This window comes from Hipposideros armiger, unplaced genomic scaffold, assembly GCF_001890085.2.
Source record: "Hipposideros armiger isolate ML-2016 unplaced genomic scaffold, ASM189008v1 scaffold_949, whole genome shotgun sequence".
Classification (NCBI taxonomy): domain Eukaryota; kingdom Metazoa; phylum Chordata; class Mammalia; order Chiroptera; family Hipposideridae; genus Hipposideros; species Hipposideros armiger.
Window position 1 is genome coordinate 218,624 of NW_017732299.1, and position 17,721 is coordinate 236,344.

Genomic DNA, 17,721 nt, shown 5'->3' on the forward strand with positions numbered 1-17,721 from the left:
TTTATTTTGCTTTTGTTGCTTGTGCTTCTGGTATCTTTCCAAGACTATAAATATTTATACCTATGTTTCCTTCTAAGCGTTTTATAATTTTAGCTCTTATATTAATGTCTTTGATCCATTTGAAATTAACTTTTTATACGGCATAAGGTAGAGGTCAATTGTTCTTTTACCTGAGGATATCTGGTATTGATCTACATGTCTCTTCCTATGCCAATATCACAGTGTCTTGATTGCTGTAGCTTTGAAGTAAGTTTTAAAATCAGGAAATATGACTCCTCCAAATTTCTTCTTTTTAAAAAAATATTGTTTGGGTTATTAGGGGCCCTTTGCACTTCCATGTGAATTTTAGAACCAAATTGTCAATTTCTGCAAAAAAGGCAGCTGGGATTTTTATAGGGATTAGACTGAATCCATTTGAGGAGTATTGCAATCTTAAGACACTAAGTTCTCCAAACCATGAACAAGGGATGTCTTTCCACTTGTTTAGGTCTTCTTTAATTTCATTCAGTGGTCTTCAGAGTACCTGTCTAGCAGTTATTTTTAAATTTCTTTCTACATGTTTTATTTTTACAATATCGTAAATGCAAATTTTCCTTTAATTTCAGTTTTAGTTTATTGCTAATGCGTAGAACTACAACTGATTTTTCTTCTATAGTGATCTTGCATACTGCAACGTTACTAAACTTGTTTATTAGTTCTTATAGTTTTTTGGTAGATTCCTTAGGATTTTCTCTACAAAAGATCATGTCATCTGCAATTAGGTTTACTTTTTCCTCCCATTTGGATGTATTTTATTTCTTTTAGGGCCTTACTTGCTCAAGTGAGAACTTCCAAAATAATGTTAAATACAAGAAAAAAAAATCAACCTTCTTTTCTTGCTTCTGAAATGGGGGAAAGATTTCAGTCTTTCATCATTAAGCATGATGTCAGCTGTAGGTTTTTCATAGTTTTTAGCTCATTAGGAAGTTCCCTTCCATTCCTAGTTTGTTCAGTGTTTTTATCATGATGAGTGTGCTGATTTTGTCATATGATTTTTCTCCATTTGTTGAGACGATCATGTGGTTTTGGTTCTTTATTATATTAACATATTCTATTAAATGGATTGATTTTTGTATGTTGAACCACTTACATTCCTGGGCTAAATCCCACCTGGTTGTGATACATAATCCTTTTTATAGGTTGCTGGGTTCTGTTTGCTAATATTTTGTTGAGGTTTTTGTGTCTATATTCATAAGAGATGTAGGTCTGTGGTTTTGTTTTCTTGTGATGTATTTGTCTGAGTTTTGGTATCAGGATAATGTGGGCCTCAGAATGGATAGAAAAGTGTTGCCTTGTCTATTTTTCAGAATGGTTTGTGAAGAATTGGTGTTAATTCTTCTTCAAATCCTTGGTATAGTTCATCAATGAAGCCATCTAATATAGGAGTGTGTGTGTGTGTGTGTGTGTGTGTGTGTGTGTGTGTGAAGGGTTTTGAACTTTAATTGAGTGTCTTCACGTGTTTCAAATCTGTTCAGATTTTCTATTTTTTCTTGAGTCAGTTTCTGTAATTTGTGTCTATCTAGAAATTTCTAGAATATGCATGCTTCTAATATTAAATTCCTTGTTAGATCAACTCCAGTCTTTTGGGTTTGAGACATGTGAATTGTGAGTGACGGGCTTTAGGGAACCAGAGGCCAGGTAAGGAACACAGGTAATACTATATAACACCATAAGATTATCAATTGCCATTTTTAAAGTAGTCTAAATACACAAATTAAAAGGTAGAGGTTGCCAGATTAGATTTAAAAAGCAAGGCTCAAATATGTATATATTTATTTATTTATAAGAAATATACTTTAAATATAAGACAAAAACAGGTTAAATGTAAAATGATCAAAAAAAGATATACCATGCTAACACTAGTAAAAAGAAATATGGAGTGGCTATATTAATATCAGACATAGTAGATTTCAGAGCAAAGAATATTATCAGGAATAATGAAGGGCATTGCATAATGATAAAGGATTCAATCCATGAAGATGATATAACAGCTCTAAATATTTATGCATCTAAGAACAGAATTTTAAAATACATGAAGCAAAAACTGAAAGAACAGTGAGGAGAAATAGGAAAACAAAAAATTTCAAACTATTCTCTAAATATTAATATAACAAGTTGAGAGGAAATTAGTAAGGATATAAAAGATTTAACCACCACTGTTGAACAACCCCCAAACAACAGAAAACACATTTTTCCAAGTGCCTATGAAACATTTATCAAGATAAATCATATTCTGGGCTATAAAACAAGCCTCAGTAAATTTAAGAGGATTCAAGTCATACAAAGCATGCACTCTGACCAAATGGAATTGAATTAGAAATCAAAATCAGAAAGACGTGTGGAAAATCCCTCAACATTTGGAAACTAAATAATCTGTGTGTCAAAGAATACATCAAATTTGAAATTATTTGAACTGAATGAAAATGAAAACACAAGTCAGGTATTACGGACTGGACCCATGCCAATGCTGGGTGGGCGCAGCAGAAGAAGAGGCCAAGTGAGTGGGGTCCCTCAGAAGGGACGTAAGTGTTTCCATAAAATAACACAAGCTGAGACCCTGCCTGTGGGTCCAGACAACAGCAGGCTGGTGATGGCAGCTAACAGCTTGTGGAAGCCGGCTGTCTCACCTTGGCCTTGGGAAGCCTGGCTGCCCTTCTTTAGGCTGCGTGAAGGAATTGATCTCATTTCCTACGTATTCTCTCACATATACGTCACATGAGGAAAAGAAATCTTGCCACTGGAGCGTATACAAAATTCGTTAGTTGTTAACAAAGAACATTAGGAGAAAGTATGTATCAGCTATAGTCTGCAAAGTAGTCATTCTGAATTACCAGATGGGTTTTATTCATAATTTTAAAGTTGATTAACACACACACACACACACGTGCACACACACACAAGCTGAAACCATACCAATCCGGGCAATAAAAAAATCCCATGGTTCAAATTTGACACATAGACCCGAAACTGTATATTCTAATGCATGCCTCTTTCTAGAAAACTGACATAAAATGCTGATGTTATAGTTAGAGATTAGAGCATATGTATATCTCAAATGCAAAAAGAGAAGCTTAACATTGAAAAGCTTTGAATACAGATGTTATTAAAATAATATAATTCATAGTAATGTGTCATAAAACAAATCAAGTAGGACATCTGAAGTCAGACAAAATAAGTATAGCTTTAAGTCTCTGGTTTTCCAAGGGAGATGGTTCCTATTTTATTTATGTATAATAGCTAATGTGTTATAAAATGAAGAACAATAAAAAAATAAACTTTGCTTTTATTTCTAATTTTTGAAAAAGATACTCATTGATTGTAAAGGTCCTATATGAATACAGACCTCTAGTTAATAAAACACATCTTTTATCAATATGCTTTCATTTCCCCAATTTTTTACTTCATATGCGTAGACCAAACATATTAATTTACAAATGAAACTATTTAAGGCAAAAATCTTTAATTAGCTTCTGAAAGTGACATGAATCTACCAACATAATTAACTGTATTTAGGGTCAATCGGGGTGGGAGTGGGGGTTCTTCAGGAAACTAAACAGGGCAGTGTGACAAGAGTCATTAGAAGGGACAGGGTAAGGTGAAATGAGCAGCGGGAATTGTCTTCTCCTCTAGCTTTTGAGAGATTTTATAATAAGAGAGTAACTCACTGGAGTTTAGGAGATTTTGTTTCCATCTTTTCTGGGGGAGCCAGTCCTAATACAAAGTTGTATGCAAAGTCCCTTTGGACTCGGGCTCAGGCAGCTCCGTGAAAGATTAAACGTTTGCCAAGAAAAGGAAGATGAGTGCGGGCAGAAGCAAGAAGGCATCTTTTGCTTATTTCTCATGTTTTCAAGGGCCTCTTTCTTCTAGGTTCTTCCAAGCAATTGAGTGATGAGAATGACAAAAATATAAGGCCTGCAAAGCTAAGATGTATAACTACTATACAGTTTCTGAAAATGAATTAGAATCAGAATAGCACACCAGTGCTGCAGAAGCTCATAAAATTATGAAGCAAATTTACATTGTTAAAAGCATGACTTTTGATCTTTCCTGTTTCATCAAAAAAAAAAAATTAATTGCAAAAATATCTCTAGGGAAATTGTTTTAATCTCAAAAAGCCAAGGTTGGCACATAATGAGTTAAGAAACAGAAAAAGAGAAAGTCTAGTTATTTAGAGATCTAATTTTTTTTTCAAATTTCTTAAAATGTCAGTATTAGAGACAGTTCTGAAACATCAAACTGAAACCTTTATTCTCAAAGATTTCATCTGAAGCATGTCATTTTTCTGTAGGGAACCTAGTTATTTTCTAGTATATGCAAAGCATGGGTATATGAGGTAATTTCAGATATTTTCTAATTTACTTGTGAAGCTAAGTATCTTTCTTTGGCTTTGGAATTTACTTAGCTTCCTATTGACAGATCTCTCCTTGATTAAAACTAAGTCAGGCTCCTCTGAGCTCTCTCAACTGGGCCCAACCTTTGTATTTCCCTATCTTTGCATTGTCCAATTTTAGTAAGAAATTTGCTAAGTCAATTCAATTTAGCAAGAATCTCTCACCCTTGATATCTGAGATCACCCTGCCCTGCCTTCATCAAGAACCCTGTCAAGTTGATTTCGCCAGAAATTTTATTTTACCTGTGATGTTTGCTCTTAGTAATTTTCCCTTTACTCAACCCCACCCTGCTCCCTGACTATACAACCCCACTTTTCCTTGTATTCAGAATTGAGCCCAATCTCTCTCAACTGGAAAACCACACTGTAGTTGTCCCACGGAATAGTCTGTCTTACTGTTCTTTAATAATTCTTTAAAGAGTGTCAGAATGATTATTGTTTAACACTGTCTAAATAGTACACTCCCCAGCAAGGACACAGGCCTTCCTCGGAAGCTTATGAATAAATCCCTTTTCTCTGGGACAATGTGGTTCTTAAGGAATGTCACTATGAGTAATTCTCCACTTGACGGTAGTCTACGTAGGTCCAGAGTAGGCAGCCAATAAAGATGAGAAGTCATGCTGAGCTCACCAGAAAGGAGGGCCTGAAGTCCATATCATTACCAGGATCTTCCCGTTTCCCAGTCAAAATGCAATGTCTACAGCTGCCTGTTCAAAGGACGCTTTACTGATATATTATTTTGCCTGAGGTGGGTAACTGGATAAAGATGTTTTGAAATTGTTTCATGTTAAAAACCTTTGGGTCATAATTTGGGACCTTAAACACCATACATCTGTGTGCCTGGGTGAATGCAAAAAAACTATTAGAAGAATCTTGTGTATGCCCATAGGCATTAGCTCAGCCTCCTAAGAACAAAGGCTATTATCTTTCGGGCTTTCATAAACGAGGGCTAAGCAACACCTTGCTCAATGGTCTGTTAAGGCAGATGGGTCTGCAGTCAGTAGACAAAGTCTAATGATTGCACTTTTGGCATTTACCTAAGACTCCGTCTCAAATTTCCTGTCACCCAGTGGTTATCTTAAGTGAAGGTAAAGGAGACAACCTTCATTTCGTTATGAGCTCTTAGCTTTTCGATATCGTCGCACGCTTGCCTTCTTTATCGTGCTCTTTTAAAAATTGAGAATATTTTACTGTGTTTTACATATCCTTATAAAAATACATAAAATAAATAAATACAAATACTTCCACTTTTCAAAATTTCCTAGGAAACATATATATATCCTTCCCACAAATTGTAACTATTTGGTGCTAATGAGCATGGCAGAGAAAACTGCTATGTACTATGCTGTATCCAGAGCAAGGAGTACTGCATAATGCATGAAATGAAAATCCCTAGTCCAGAGCCAGAAGAAGGCTTTTTCATAGCTTGCTTAAATATTCATTTTAAATACAGTACCAAAAAAAAGTCTCGTTTTTTTCTTGATTAACCTTAGAAAAAGAAAAAGGCAATTTGTTTTCAGTAACCATATTTCAGTGAGTAGAAAAATGTTCTTTTATCATTAAGTTTCTTAATCTCTCTCTACCCCCTTTCATTTAAAACAGTTCATTTTGCCTCCTGAAAATATTCTTGGCTTTTCTGAGCCTAGAGATATTGCCTTCCCAAGTTTCTTAAAACCAAGCAAAAACAATGATAAAATACTCCTCCCTGAAGAAAAGGACTATTCTCATCCCCTCCCCCAACTTATTACATGCCTGTATTGCACTGTTAATAAACAAAGAATTCTTCTTCAATTTTTCTTTGGATGGGTATGATAGTCTTTGGCTGTATGACTCTCAAATGTGGGGAGAGATGATTATAGAAAAAAGTGGGAGATTTGGTAAAAGTGGATGAAACGTTCAAGTTCCCATCCCAGGCTAATAGTATTATTTTTGTGACAGAATGAGGTTTGTTTCATTTTTCACATTTGCTTCAAGTTTTCAGAGCTATTGGAATTCTGCAAACATTATAATCAACCAGTGGGAGACCAAGAGATGAAGAAAGAAATGAGTAACAATTTTACTAAGCCTTGAGGAAAATGGCTGAAATAAAACAAAAACTCAAGTATTCGTTGACTACCTGCTCAAGAGACTACAACAGTCATTTTACAATATATATTAGTATTGATAATTTCCTTAGGCTTTTCTGCCTAGAGAGATAGGATTTACTTTTTAAAAGCATCTTGAAGTAAATAATGAAGTTCCTATGAAAATGAGACTATGACATTCAAGGGACATTATTTCTTAGCCCAGCTACCTTGATCCCTCAATCTTCCTTGGGTCATGACCTCTAAAGTTTGGTTCTGTAGCTTTCCCTTTAGATCTGTGACTTTACCATATCCTTCCAATACATTTCCTTTTTGCTTAATTTAGTCATAGTGTCTGCGGTTTGCAACCAAAAACCCTTACTTGATATATTTACATATATTGCAATCATGTTTAATCTTTACAACAACTTTACAGGTGAGGTGAAAAATGCATTCTCAAATATTAAAGTAACTTATTCTTGGTTGTGTGAATAGTTAATGGCAGAGATGAAATACAGTTCAGATTTGTTAGGATTTATGTCTTTCTATCATCATGTTACTACAAAAATCTTAGAAGTCCTTTCTCAGGGCCACATGTTGTTTGATTCTAAGAGATACCAACCAAAGACACTCCTTATAATTTCATTCACTATAACTATCCATCTAGTTCCATTCCCTACAACTATCCACTTAACAAATATCTGAATACAGTTGACCCTTGAATGACATGGGTTTGTATTGTGTGGGTCCAATTATACATGGACTGTTTTTTTCAATAAGTAGTATAAAAGCATTTCCCCTTCCTTTTGATTTCCTTAATAACACTTCCTTTTCTTTAGCTTACTTACTGTAAGAATACAGTGTATAATATACATTACATACAAAATATGTGTTAATTGACTGTTTCTGTTGTATCGGTAAGACTTCTGGTCAACAGTAGGCTATTAGTAGTGAAGGTTTGGGGGAGTTCGAAGTTATACATGGATTTTTGACTCTGTGAGGATGGGAGTTGGCACTCCAACCTACACACTGTTCAAGGGTTAATAGTATGTAATATGGGCAAGCTGCCCCACTAAGAACAGGGAAGACAAAGCTGGTTCAGCCAGTCACTTCTATCAGGCTGCTCACATTCCTCTGAAATGCTGACTGTTCAGTTTATAGACTTAAACAGTATTGGAAGCAATATGGAAAAACACCAGAATATAATATAAAGCCATATGGTAAAGACAGGATAAGAATAATTCAGCTCATTAAATTAGAAGCAGTTTTTATTCAGTTTAAGCCTTCAGTTGGATAATTCTTCACTGCAATGACTTCTAGAGATACACAGTCACAGAGAAAATAGTTTTGATTCCAGTCTTTAAAATAAACAAAAGAATGATGAAGTAATCTGGTATCCCAAATTTCAGTCCTTTGTATACCATCCTACATGTGCACACCAGTTAATATGGTCTTTAAATAAATTTTTATTTATTGCTTTAAAGTATTTTTTTAAAAACTTCATGATGAGGCAGAAAAAGTTAACAAAAAGTGAGCCTGAGGGGGATTAGCAGGTGATTTGATCAGTACTTTGCACCACTCATTTCTGGGGACCACCCAGGCCTTCGTCTACTCCACCGGGACTGCCCACGCTCAGCCCCTAGATAGTTTTCTGTTGAAACACCCCTAGAAAATGGAGATAAGACCCGGACCAGAATTATCTGGTTTTTGGCACCTGAGCCGACTGCTGGAGTCTCCTCTTAGCCTGAACTCCGGCCTCATTATAATACAATTAGAATAAAATGAATAATATGGCTTGCCATCTCCCACTCCCCCACTGGTTTTTCTGTATGCATTCTGGGAAAGAGCATGCCCGGAAAGAAACCAGTTATATAACCTGTGCATGTCAACCTAATGACCTCAGTCTATACATCGCATCCTCTGCTGTAAGAAAATTACCTGCACTTTCCTATCTATATAAGAAAAGCTAACCTGAAGATCAGTGCAGTTGTGTGCTCTATCTAAATTCTTCTACTGCTGGCTGTGTCAGTCATTATGTTAAGAGCTCAAGATCCAATGGTAAGATACTTACAGGAGAAGATAAATTAGATAAAAATGAAGAAGATCATTAATTAAGGAAACCCAACAGATACTAAGTGCTAGACTCACAGGGAGAGAGGTCATTTTCAAGTCTCAAGAGGCCACTCCATCTCTCAGGATTTCTAGAAGGCTTATTGCCCCTTAGAAGCTGTCAAGGATTTCTCATTCCCTTTGGTGAGCACCAGTTGAAAAACAGCTATTATATAAAGAATGGAAACTGGCAGGTACTTGAATAGAAAGATAAAATAGATATGTAACTCATTTTATTGTCCCTTTCTTCCTAATACTGATCACACAGGTTTAAAAATGTAGGTGGTTTTGAAACTAAGTGTAAAGGAATTTATAGTATTCTGCAGTTTGCAAGGCTGATAATCACTAAAGCACATTGGTGAAAAAGGTAAGCCAAAAACACTCTTTAAAAAAAATTCACCCATAGAATATCAGGATTACCCTGGGGCATGGAACCTGGGAATGGAGGACAGTAGTTTTAGTCAAATATGCATATTACTAGATTCTACTATTTCAGATTCTTTGGTAGCTCTCAACCTGGATTATTATTTCAGCTGTATTCTTTTTGTATCTATTCCTATTCTTAGCTAGTAAAGATTGTTTTGCATTCATACTAAACTTATGGTTTATTCAGAATTAACCTTTCCATAATGAACAGCACATTTTATTAAAAAGTGTTGTTCAAATTCAGTTGTTTTAAAGATTTTCCTAAAGAACCCTAAAGATACTGCCTCAAAAATGAAAAATGTATATCATCTTGTTATCTAAATTCTTGAAATTAAACCGTTTAAGTAGCTGACCCAGCTTGAAATTACATGCTAAGCCAAACACTTTGATCCTCCCATGAGAATGAAAACTAATAAAATATAATATACCTGTGAAGCTTAAGGGTGACAGTTCCATAAACAGTAGCAAAACCGAGAAGACGGACCCATCTTAGGAGAATACAGCGAAATATGCTTGGCTTGAAGTACAAAATAACAACCTGTGGGATAGGAAAAGAAAGAAGCCTTCAGGATCAACTGATGAGTCACAGATTAAAATCATTATTTCATAAGCTGATGTTTAATACACATGAATTTTGACATAAACATGCATCCATTTGATTAAAACTTAAAATTTTTTATTTTGATCATTCATTATCCAAATGAGAGATCTATAGAATTTCTATTGTTTTCAGATTAAATCTAAATTCTTTAACCCTAACTTTTATGAGTTTCTATCAATTGTCTCTAAGTCTTTGGTATGACCAAACTTAATTCTCTTTACTTCCCATGGTGGGCCAGCCAGGCCAGCTTCCATTGCCTTCCATCCGGAACCTTCCTCATTCCTGCCTCCACACTTCCAGCAATACCTATCCCCTGTCTAAAATAGCCCTGAGAGGATTATCCTCTAGTGCACTGCCCCCAATCATTCTACCACTCCTTGTTTATTACTTCACTTAGTACTTGGCTCAATTACTTCACTCACTCCTCACTTCTCATTCCAGAGTTTTCCTTCAACAGACAATAATTAAGCATTTACCCTGAGCCAGGCACTATAGTACATGCAAAGGCCAGTAGGCAAGGGAAGAGAGACATGTAAACAAGAAACTGCATTAACGTAGCACAAGTGCTGTGATAAACATCTGTGCAGGTTGGGTGGGACACAAAAGAACAAGTAGCCACTTCCAGGAGGATGGTCAAAAGGCACATGCAAAGCACTGTTATGTACTACCTTTCAGATGATGCTGCGTGGTCTTGAGCAGGCCCTCATAAAACAGCAATTGGTTTGACCCTGCGTAAGGAGGCTTATACAGTGCCAAAGGATTAATGCTGTTGAAAATGTAGACTTACGCTCTTCTGCTTGGAGCAGCTGGCCTGAACTGATTTTGCTAAAAGCAAGGCCATCATAACAGAAAAATATATGCACTCCTAGAACCCAAAGTGTTATTTTGTTTTTTCATCCCAAAGATATGAATATTGGGGAACATAAAGCATAGCTGGAAAACATGGGCAGGGGCTGATAACGTCTTGCTGATGTTTTACAAATGGAGCCCCACTCTCCGGCAGTACCAACATGGAGTGACATTACATATAATTGTCTACTGGCATTCCTCAAATATGCCTACTATATAAAGATGTGAAACCAAATACTGACAATATCATTAGGATTAAATTCTCAAAAAGTGGGGAAAAGACTGGACAAAATGTCAAGAAGAAATGAAAGAAAGGTAAAAATAGGTGTGGACAGCAGATAATGTTGCCTTGAGTATATGCAGTATTCGTCCTTAACTTTCTAATTAAGATACAGATTTGATTTTAGAACTTAACTTACCAGAAAATTGTTTGGGTTCATCCCAAAATTGACACCAAAAAAAAATCTTTCTTTTATTTATGGTTTTCACAAAACAAGTTAAAATTCTGTAAATTTGTATTCTAAGTTTTAGCTCATATGTTTTGGACATAGTTCCTTTGTACAGGAGTCCAACTGTAATTATGAGTTCTGCAAAGTAAACTGGGTTGTTTACCAAGGAATCTGAGCTGATGGAATAAGGAAAAATTTAGAGAAAAAAAAATGAATGGAGAAAACTTGATAGTAGATTAAGGGATTAGAGGAGCATATGTATTCTTTCTCATGATAGAGAGAAATGACAGATTAGAAACTAGAGAGAAAGGGACCTAAACTCTACAACCAGAAATGACTTCGGAGATTTTTCTAGCACAGTGGATTCCAGGGGGTTGCAACATTCTGTGTCTTACTGCAAAGTTTTCTATTGCACAGCAAGAAGTGAATAAAGGAAGGTGAACAACTACAATACAGAAATCGGCATACTTATTTTATTCTGAAAGAAAGAATTGCTCTTGAACTGTTTGGGAACTACTGATATAGCTTCAGACTTTTATTTCACAAAAGGAGGCATTTGAGGACTTGTTACTGTAGGTGAAAGATTGAGTCGGTCAGAAATGAATGAATAACAGTTAATTTTTTTTCAGCATCCATGGATGAGGTATAAGTTTAAAAATTAACAGAAAATGAAATACCAGTGAACTTAATACAACATAGTATTAGAAACAGTTCAGCAATAGCAAAGCAGAGCTCCTAATTTTGCTGTTGGTGGTGAACAGAGACTCTGAATCCAGTCTCGCTGGGTTCCAATCCTGGCTTCATTGCTTATTATTTGTGGGTGACTTTGACAAATTACTTAACATTGCCTTGCTATGCCTCAGTTTTCCCATCTGAAAGATGCACAACAATATTACTTCTGGATGGAACTGCTTTGAAGTTTAAATCTGATAAACACAGTGCCTGGGAAAATGAGTATTCAATAAGTATTGGCTAATATTATGAGGAGAGTTGATTTATGTATGTTTTGTTGTCAAAGTTACCATTCTTACTGCAGTATAATGACATCTCATCATTTCGATAAATTCTTTTCTAATCATTCCAGCCACTCCTTTTGAATTCTTATAATCACTGTTTCACTGTATACTTTTTCTACCTCATCTTACATTGTAATTATCTGTACAGGTATTTCCCTGAAATAAATGTAATATCAGAGATGGAACGTTTCTCCATATATTCTGTGGGCTTTACACACAGAAAACATGTATATTAAATATTTGCTCAAAGATCTCGTTGAGCTAATTTAATAAAGAAAGTGTTATCTTCAAAATAAACTATTTGAAAAGTCCAATTACGGTTCACTAAAACTGTGATTCTAATTCACACATTCACTACTTATTTACTCTGTGTGAAGCAATAAGGGACTTAGAAGCCTTAAAAATAAATCAGATGCGGATATGGTCCTCAAGCTATAATTTAGAAGAGTGGATATTACATGTAAATGATAAAAATAATGACATGATCAAATCAAATATTTTATACAGCACTATATTAAGCATTTTTGCACTGTATACTCATTTAATCCTCACAATACCTTACAAAGTGTAGGGTCTTTTATTTTAAAGAAGGGGAAAGCGGCACAGAGAATTTAAGTGACACAGCTAGGAAGGGTCAGGTCTAAGATTTGAATCCAGGCAGTTTGGTTCCAGAGTTCATGCTCTTAAGAGCTACACTTTCTTCCCTCTCCAAATAGTTCTGTTGGGTGGAGGAGGTGACAAATGCTATCATACTGTGAATCTCATCATACTGAGGATGCAGAGAAAAGGGAAATTACTCTCAGTGGAAACAAAGTGAAGTTATCCTGGGAAGGTGGGTACCTGGGCTAGGTCCTGAAGGAGGAAACGGGAGGGCGCAAGGCAAAGGCATGCTTGTGGGCAAGCTCTGCACTGTGGAGTGGATACTTCCAGCCAGGAAGACAGAGAGGAGTGCTGAAAATCGAGTTTTAAAACTGAGATGGGGTCAGTTTATTGTAAGCTTTGAACAACAGGGTGAGGAATTCAGGTTATATTCCATGAGCAGATGTGCCATGAAATTTCTTTGAGTTGAGATCAGGAGTGTGTTCCAGGGAGTTAACCTGGCAGCTGCACACAAGAGGGTTGGTTGGCTATGGAAGGGAAGATACTGACAGTGAGACCAGTTGGGGAAAAACAAAACAAAACACAATAAAACTGCAAGGAAAAGGTAAAGAAGGAGGTAACTAATGCAGTGAGAATGGGAATCCAGTCATTCATGGGAATAGAGGAAAGAAGATGCCGAATCAAGAAAACTGGGCAAATGATTATCTGTTGAGGCAAAAGAGAATATATAAAGTGTCAAAGATAATGTGAAGATTTTTAAGCCTGGGTTACTGGGAGGATGATGGTGTTTGAAAAGAAACAAAAGAAGAAGATGCGTAAGTCTGGGAAAAGTTGTTACCTCTGCTTAGCAACTGCCTCACCCCACCTCATCCTCCATGTCTCAGCTAAAGACTGGCATCCGTGACTCGCCAGACTAAGTCAACTTTCCATTTTATTTGCAAGTTATTTACTTGTATTGAATTCTGAGCTTTCCTTCATCACACTCATCAGCTCTATTTTGATATCATTATTTCTGTAATTCATTTGTTGAATGTGTCATACTAGCTAGTTTGTAAGTTGCATGAGGACAAGGATTGTAACTATGTTTTCATAATTGTATGCTTCTTCCCTAGTACTGGACCTAGAAATAGTAGGTACCCAATAAATGTATGGGGAAGGAATGAGATTTAACAGGAAGATGGGAAGAAAAGAGGAAGTGGGAAAGGACAGAAGTTAGTAAGTTCATTTTTGGATATAATGAGTGCAAGCTGTCTATACGACAACCAATCCAGATCTAGCTTTGTAGTAAATAATACATTCTATAATGAGAAAAAAATGAGAGTAGGAAGTTTTAATGTCTTTCAAATCCCAACATTTCACTTTTTCTTATTAAATATAATTTACATAAATGTATAGTTTAAAAAATTATTGTAAATACCCCTCCCAAATCTAAGTTAATAAAACATTTCATAAGAGACTTTGTAAGAGAAGAAATGGAGGAAAACTAAGCCACTGAGCTGAAGAATTTATGAATGATGATTATGATACTAATAGCTATCATTTTTATGTACCAATAATAATAGCTACCCATGCTATTATTAGCTAAAATATTATGTTTGATGAAATGGGTGGATAATTTGTGAAGATTTGTTTGCAACAAGGAGAAGACATGGAAGGCTATTTCCAAAACAGCAATGCTTTTAGAGAACACAACGCCTACAGTATTCTACCACTAAGATCAGTTGATTCAATTCTATAGGCATCTGATCACTATGCTAGATACATTACATATATTTAGGGTCCAAGACATACTTTATTATCCTCATTTTAAATACAAAGAAACTGAACTTTAATGGGGTTAATAAATTGTCCATGGTTATCAAAATAGTAAGTTTTTAAACCAGAACTCATAAAACGTTCCTGTACTGGAAGAACTGCCTAAAGTATATTCTCAAAGTACATATTTCAAGGGAAAACTTTCCCCATTCTCTTTATAATACTAGAGGCTAATGATAGATAATCAAGATATTTTATTTAATGTATGAGAAGCAGGATGTAAGTGTACTTCTGTCATTAAGTAACCTAACAGCCAAAGAGCATACATAGTTGCTGGATGAATGAGCAAAGGGTATAAATTGTGGTTAGGTTTAGGAAGATGGAGCGAGAGAAAAAGAGACCCATTCAGGGTTAGCAGGAGAAAGCATGTCATATTCAACCACCAATTTTCTTTTATCTTTTACACTCCTTTTGGGAAATCACTATAATTTGCCTAGAGGTTTGCTTCACCTTTCTCGTTGAGAGTAAGGCTCCAGCATGAAGGTCTAGGGTAGATGTATCCCTGTGTATGCTTTAAAGGACTTGGCTCTTCAACTCTGGAAGTTTTTTCAGATGCTTACAAAATTCAATCAGCTGATCTTAGTGGTAGAATTTTCTAGGCCTTGTCTTTTTAAAAACCATTGCTGTTTTGGAAATAGTCTTCCAAGCTTTTCTCTCATGGGAAACAAGTGTGCACAGGTTATCCACCCATTTCATCAAATGTAATATTTTTAGCTAATTTTGAAGTCAACTTGATACTCTGTGGATATCTGAACACAGCTAGTGGGGAAGAAAAGAGAACCACAAAAGAAAAGAATATTAGGCTTTTCAAATATACATAAAATAGAGCATTTTTAATGAAATAACTTTATTTTGCAAATACAGACCCAACAACAGAGATGAAAAATTAACTTTTACTATGTCTGCTCATAGTACAAGGCCCAGCGATTTTAGAGAGAATGCTTAGAAGATAAAATGGTCAGAAACCAGCACAATTCAATGCCGTTCCCAAGGCTCTGAGAGTAAAAGGTGTGAAGCTCTTGTTTTAGGCCTGATATTTTAAGGATCTGAGCAATGGTTTTCTAATAACTTTCAACATGGCAGTTCTACTTTCCCAGTTGACTCGCCAAATGTTATTTTCTTTAGTTCAGTGAAATTGGTTGTGAATTAAACCACTTTTATAGGTGAATGAGGTGTTACATGCTTTGGGGTTTCTGTTAGTAAGTGTGTGTGTGAACAGTTTTCTTTATAAAAAATATTACTTGAGTAATGGGAGCACAGTGACAGGTGCCAATTATGAGACTTTTATCGATGAAGTTGTCCTTTGATAAGGATTTGAAGGGCTTCTGGGGCTTGATGGACTGTCTCTACCACATCTACAATGTCCTTCTTCATATAAGGAAAGGTCTCATTAGTCAAATATTTTCTGGGGCCACTCATCCCTCTGAAATTTACTGTGCTCCCAACAATCATTATTGAACAAGTGGAGAATGAAGCTGATTTCTCTTCTCAATGGAGGACAATCCACAAAGATAACACTTGGAAATATCTAATATTAAAATCTAGTACTTAACCTACCCAGGATTGCTTTTTGAAGTAGGGTGCTGGAAATGAATCATTTAGGCAGAACTATGTACATTAAAGCACTTTATACAGGATTTGCTTTAAAAATAAGTAGATTTAAAGTCTTTGGGTGTGTTCTAAAATTATTATTTCTATATTTAACAAGATATATGATTCCATACACAGAAAATATTTAGAGTGAAAGTACATATTCTATAAACATATAACTATCTAAAATTGGATTCAAACTACAAAAAATAAAAATACTTAATACAACTTTACATTTATGCAATTACCACACATGTGAAAGCGTCTATGATTAGGATTATGTCTTACACAACCATAGTCTAGAACAGCGGTTCTCAACCTTCCTAATGCCGCGACCCCTTAATACAGTTCCTCATGTTGTGGGGACCCCCAACCATAAAATTATTTTCGTTGCTACTCTATAACTGTAATTTTGCTACTGTTATGAATCATAATGTAAATATCTTTTTGTTTTCCAATGGTCTTAGGTGACCCCTGTGAAAGGGTCGTTCGACCCCCAAAGGGGTCTCGACCCACAGGTTGAGAACCAGTGGTCTAGAACTTATTATTTGCACTTGGCTCTTATTACTCCAAAGCAACAAAAAAGAGATAAATTAATAGACTAAAAATATTAAATATATAGAACTTTAAAAATTTTATAATATATAGAAGTAACGTTTTGGGCTTATTGTGACAGCAGATGAGATATGCCTGACCCAGCCCCTCTAAAATTCCCACTGTAATACCCCTGAAAATATAAAAAGAAATTAATAGGATCACAGCTCTAAAAACTAAAGGAAAAAAAATAACAAGATCCCAAAGTCTCTGTGGTGATCTACTCACTGCTTGGTAGATGGTGTCAACTTAACAAGCAGCCTTTGAAATAAAACACCATATGCCTCATTCTCTGAACCAGAATAAGATCTGAAAGCTCAAAGATAACAAGGAAAGATTTGCATTCATACTCCTTGTCAGGATCTAATTCTGAGACCCACAGGCTTTTCTTAAACAAAACAAACAAATTAAAAAATCTTTGGTCATACCCTAACTGTGCAGAAACTATTTCTACAACAGCCAGTCCTGGAGCCTTCTAGTCATTACTGCCCCCTTTCCCACCAGCACCTCTCTCGTCCATCCACTCATAGATTAGAACTCTCAGGATGCAGAATTTAGAAATGCAACATTCAGTTGCCTAAGGAAAAGCACAGCTAGGTGGAAGCAGAGCACTAAGAAGACGCTGCTAGGAAGTCCAGGGAGCCCCCCTAGTCTCAATTTCTCCATCTCGCTGAAAGAAAAGGCATTTTGTGGAAATACCCATCCTGACCAACATAATAAACATAAAACAAATGACTTTTTTCTTAAACACACACACACACACACACACACACACACACACATACATTACATTAGTTTCAGGTGTACACAGCCATGTAATAGTTAGACTTTGCAGGTGAATTTTACCAAACATTCAAAATAGAATTATTACCTATTCTCCTCAAACTATTCCAAAAAAACCCAGAAGGAGGGAAGGTTTCCAAACTCTTTTTACGAGGCCACTATCACCCTGATCCCCAAATCAGACAAAAGCATTATAAAAAAAAGAAAACTACAGGCCGATATCCCTAATGAACATAGATGCAAAAATCCTCAACAAAATATTGGCAAACAGAACTCAGCAAAACATTTTTTTCTTAAACTTTTACAACCTCAGTTTGTGTTAAAAAAAATGTTTTGGTCAAGAATAAATTGTGGTACATGGTTTATGATAGAAGATTATACCATCCTTAACAGTCAT

The 17,721-nt window shown here is 35.7% G+C and overlaps 1 protein-coding gene across 1 annotated transcript in view; it reads right to left on the reverse strand.

The window, feature by feature from the left end:
- GPR158 (G protein-coupled receptor 158) overlaps positions 1–17,721 on the reverse strand; it is a 409,585-nt gene that overhangs the window by 47,928 nt on the left and 343,936 nt on the right. The window contains exon 6 of the mRNA XM_019630809.1: positions 9,456–9,565. Coding sequence (XP_019486354.1) covers positions 9,456–9,565 — 110 coding nt within the window. The remainder of the gene's footprint in view (positions 1–9,455; positions 9,566–17,721) is intronic.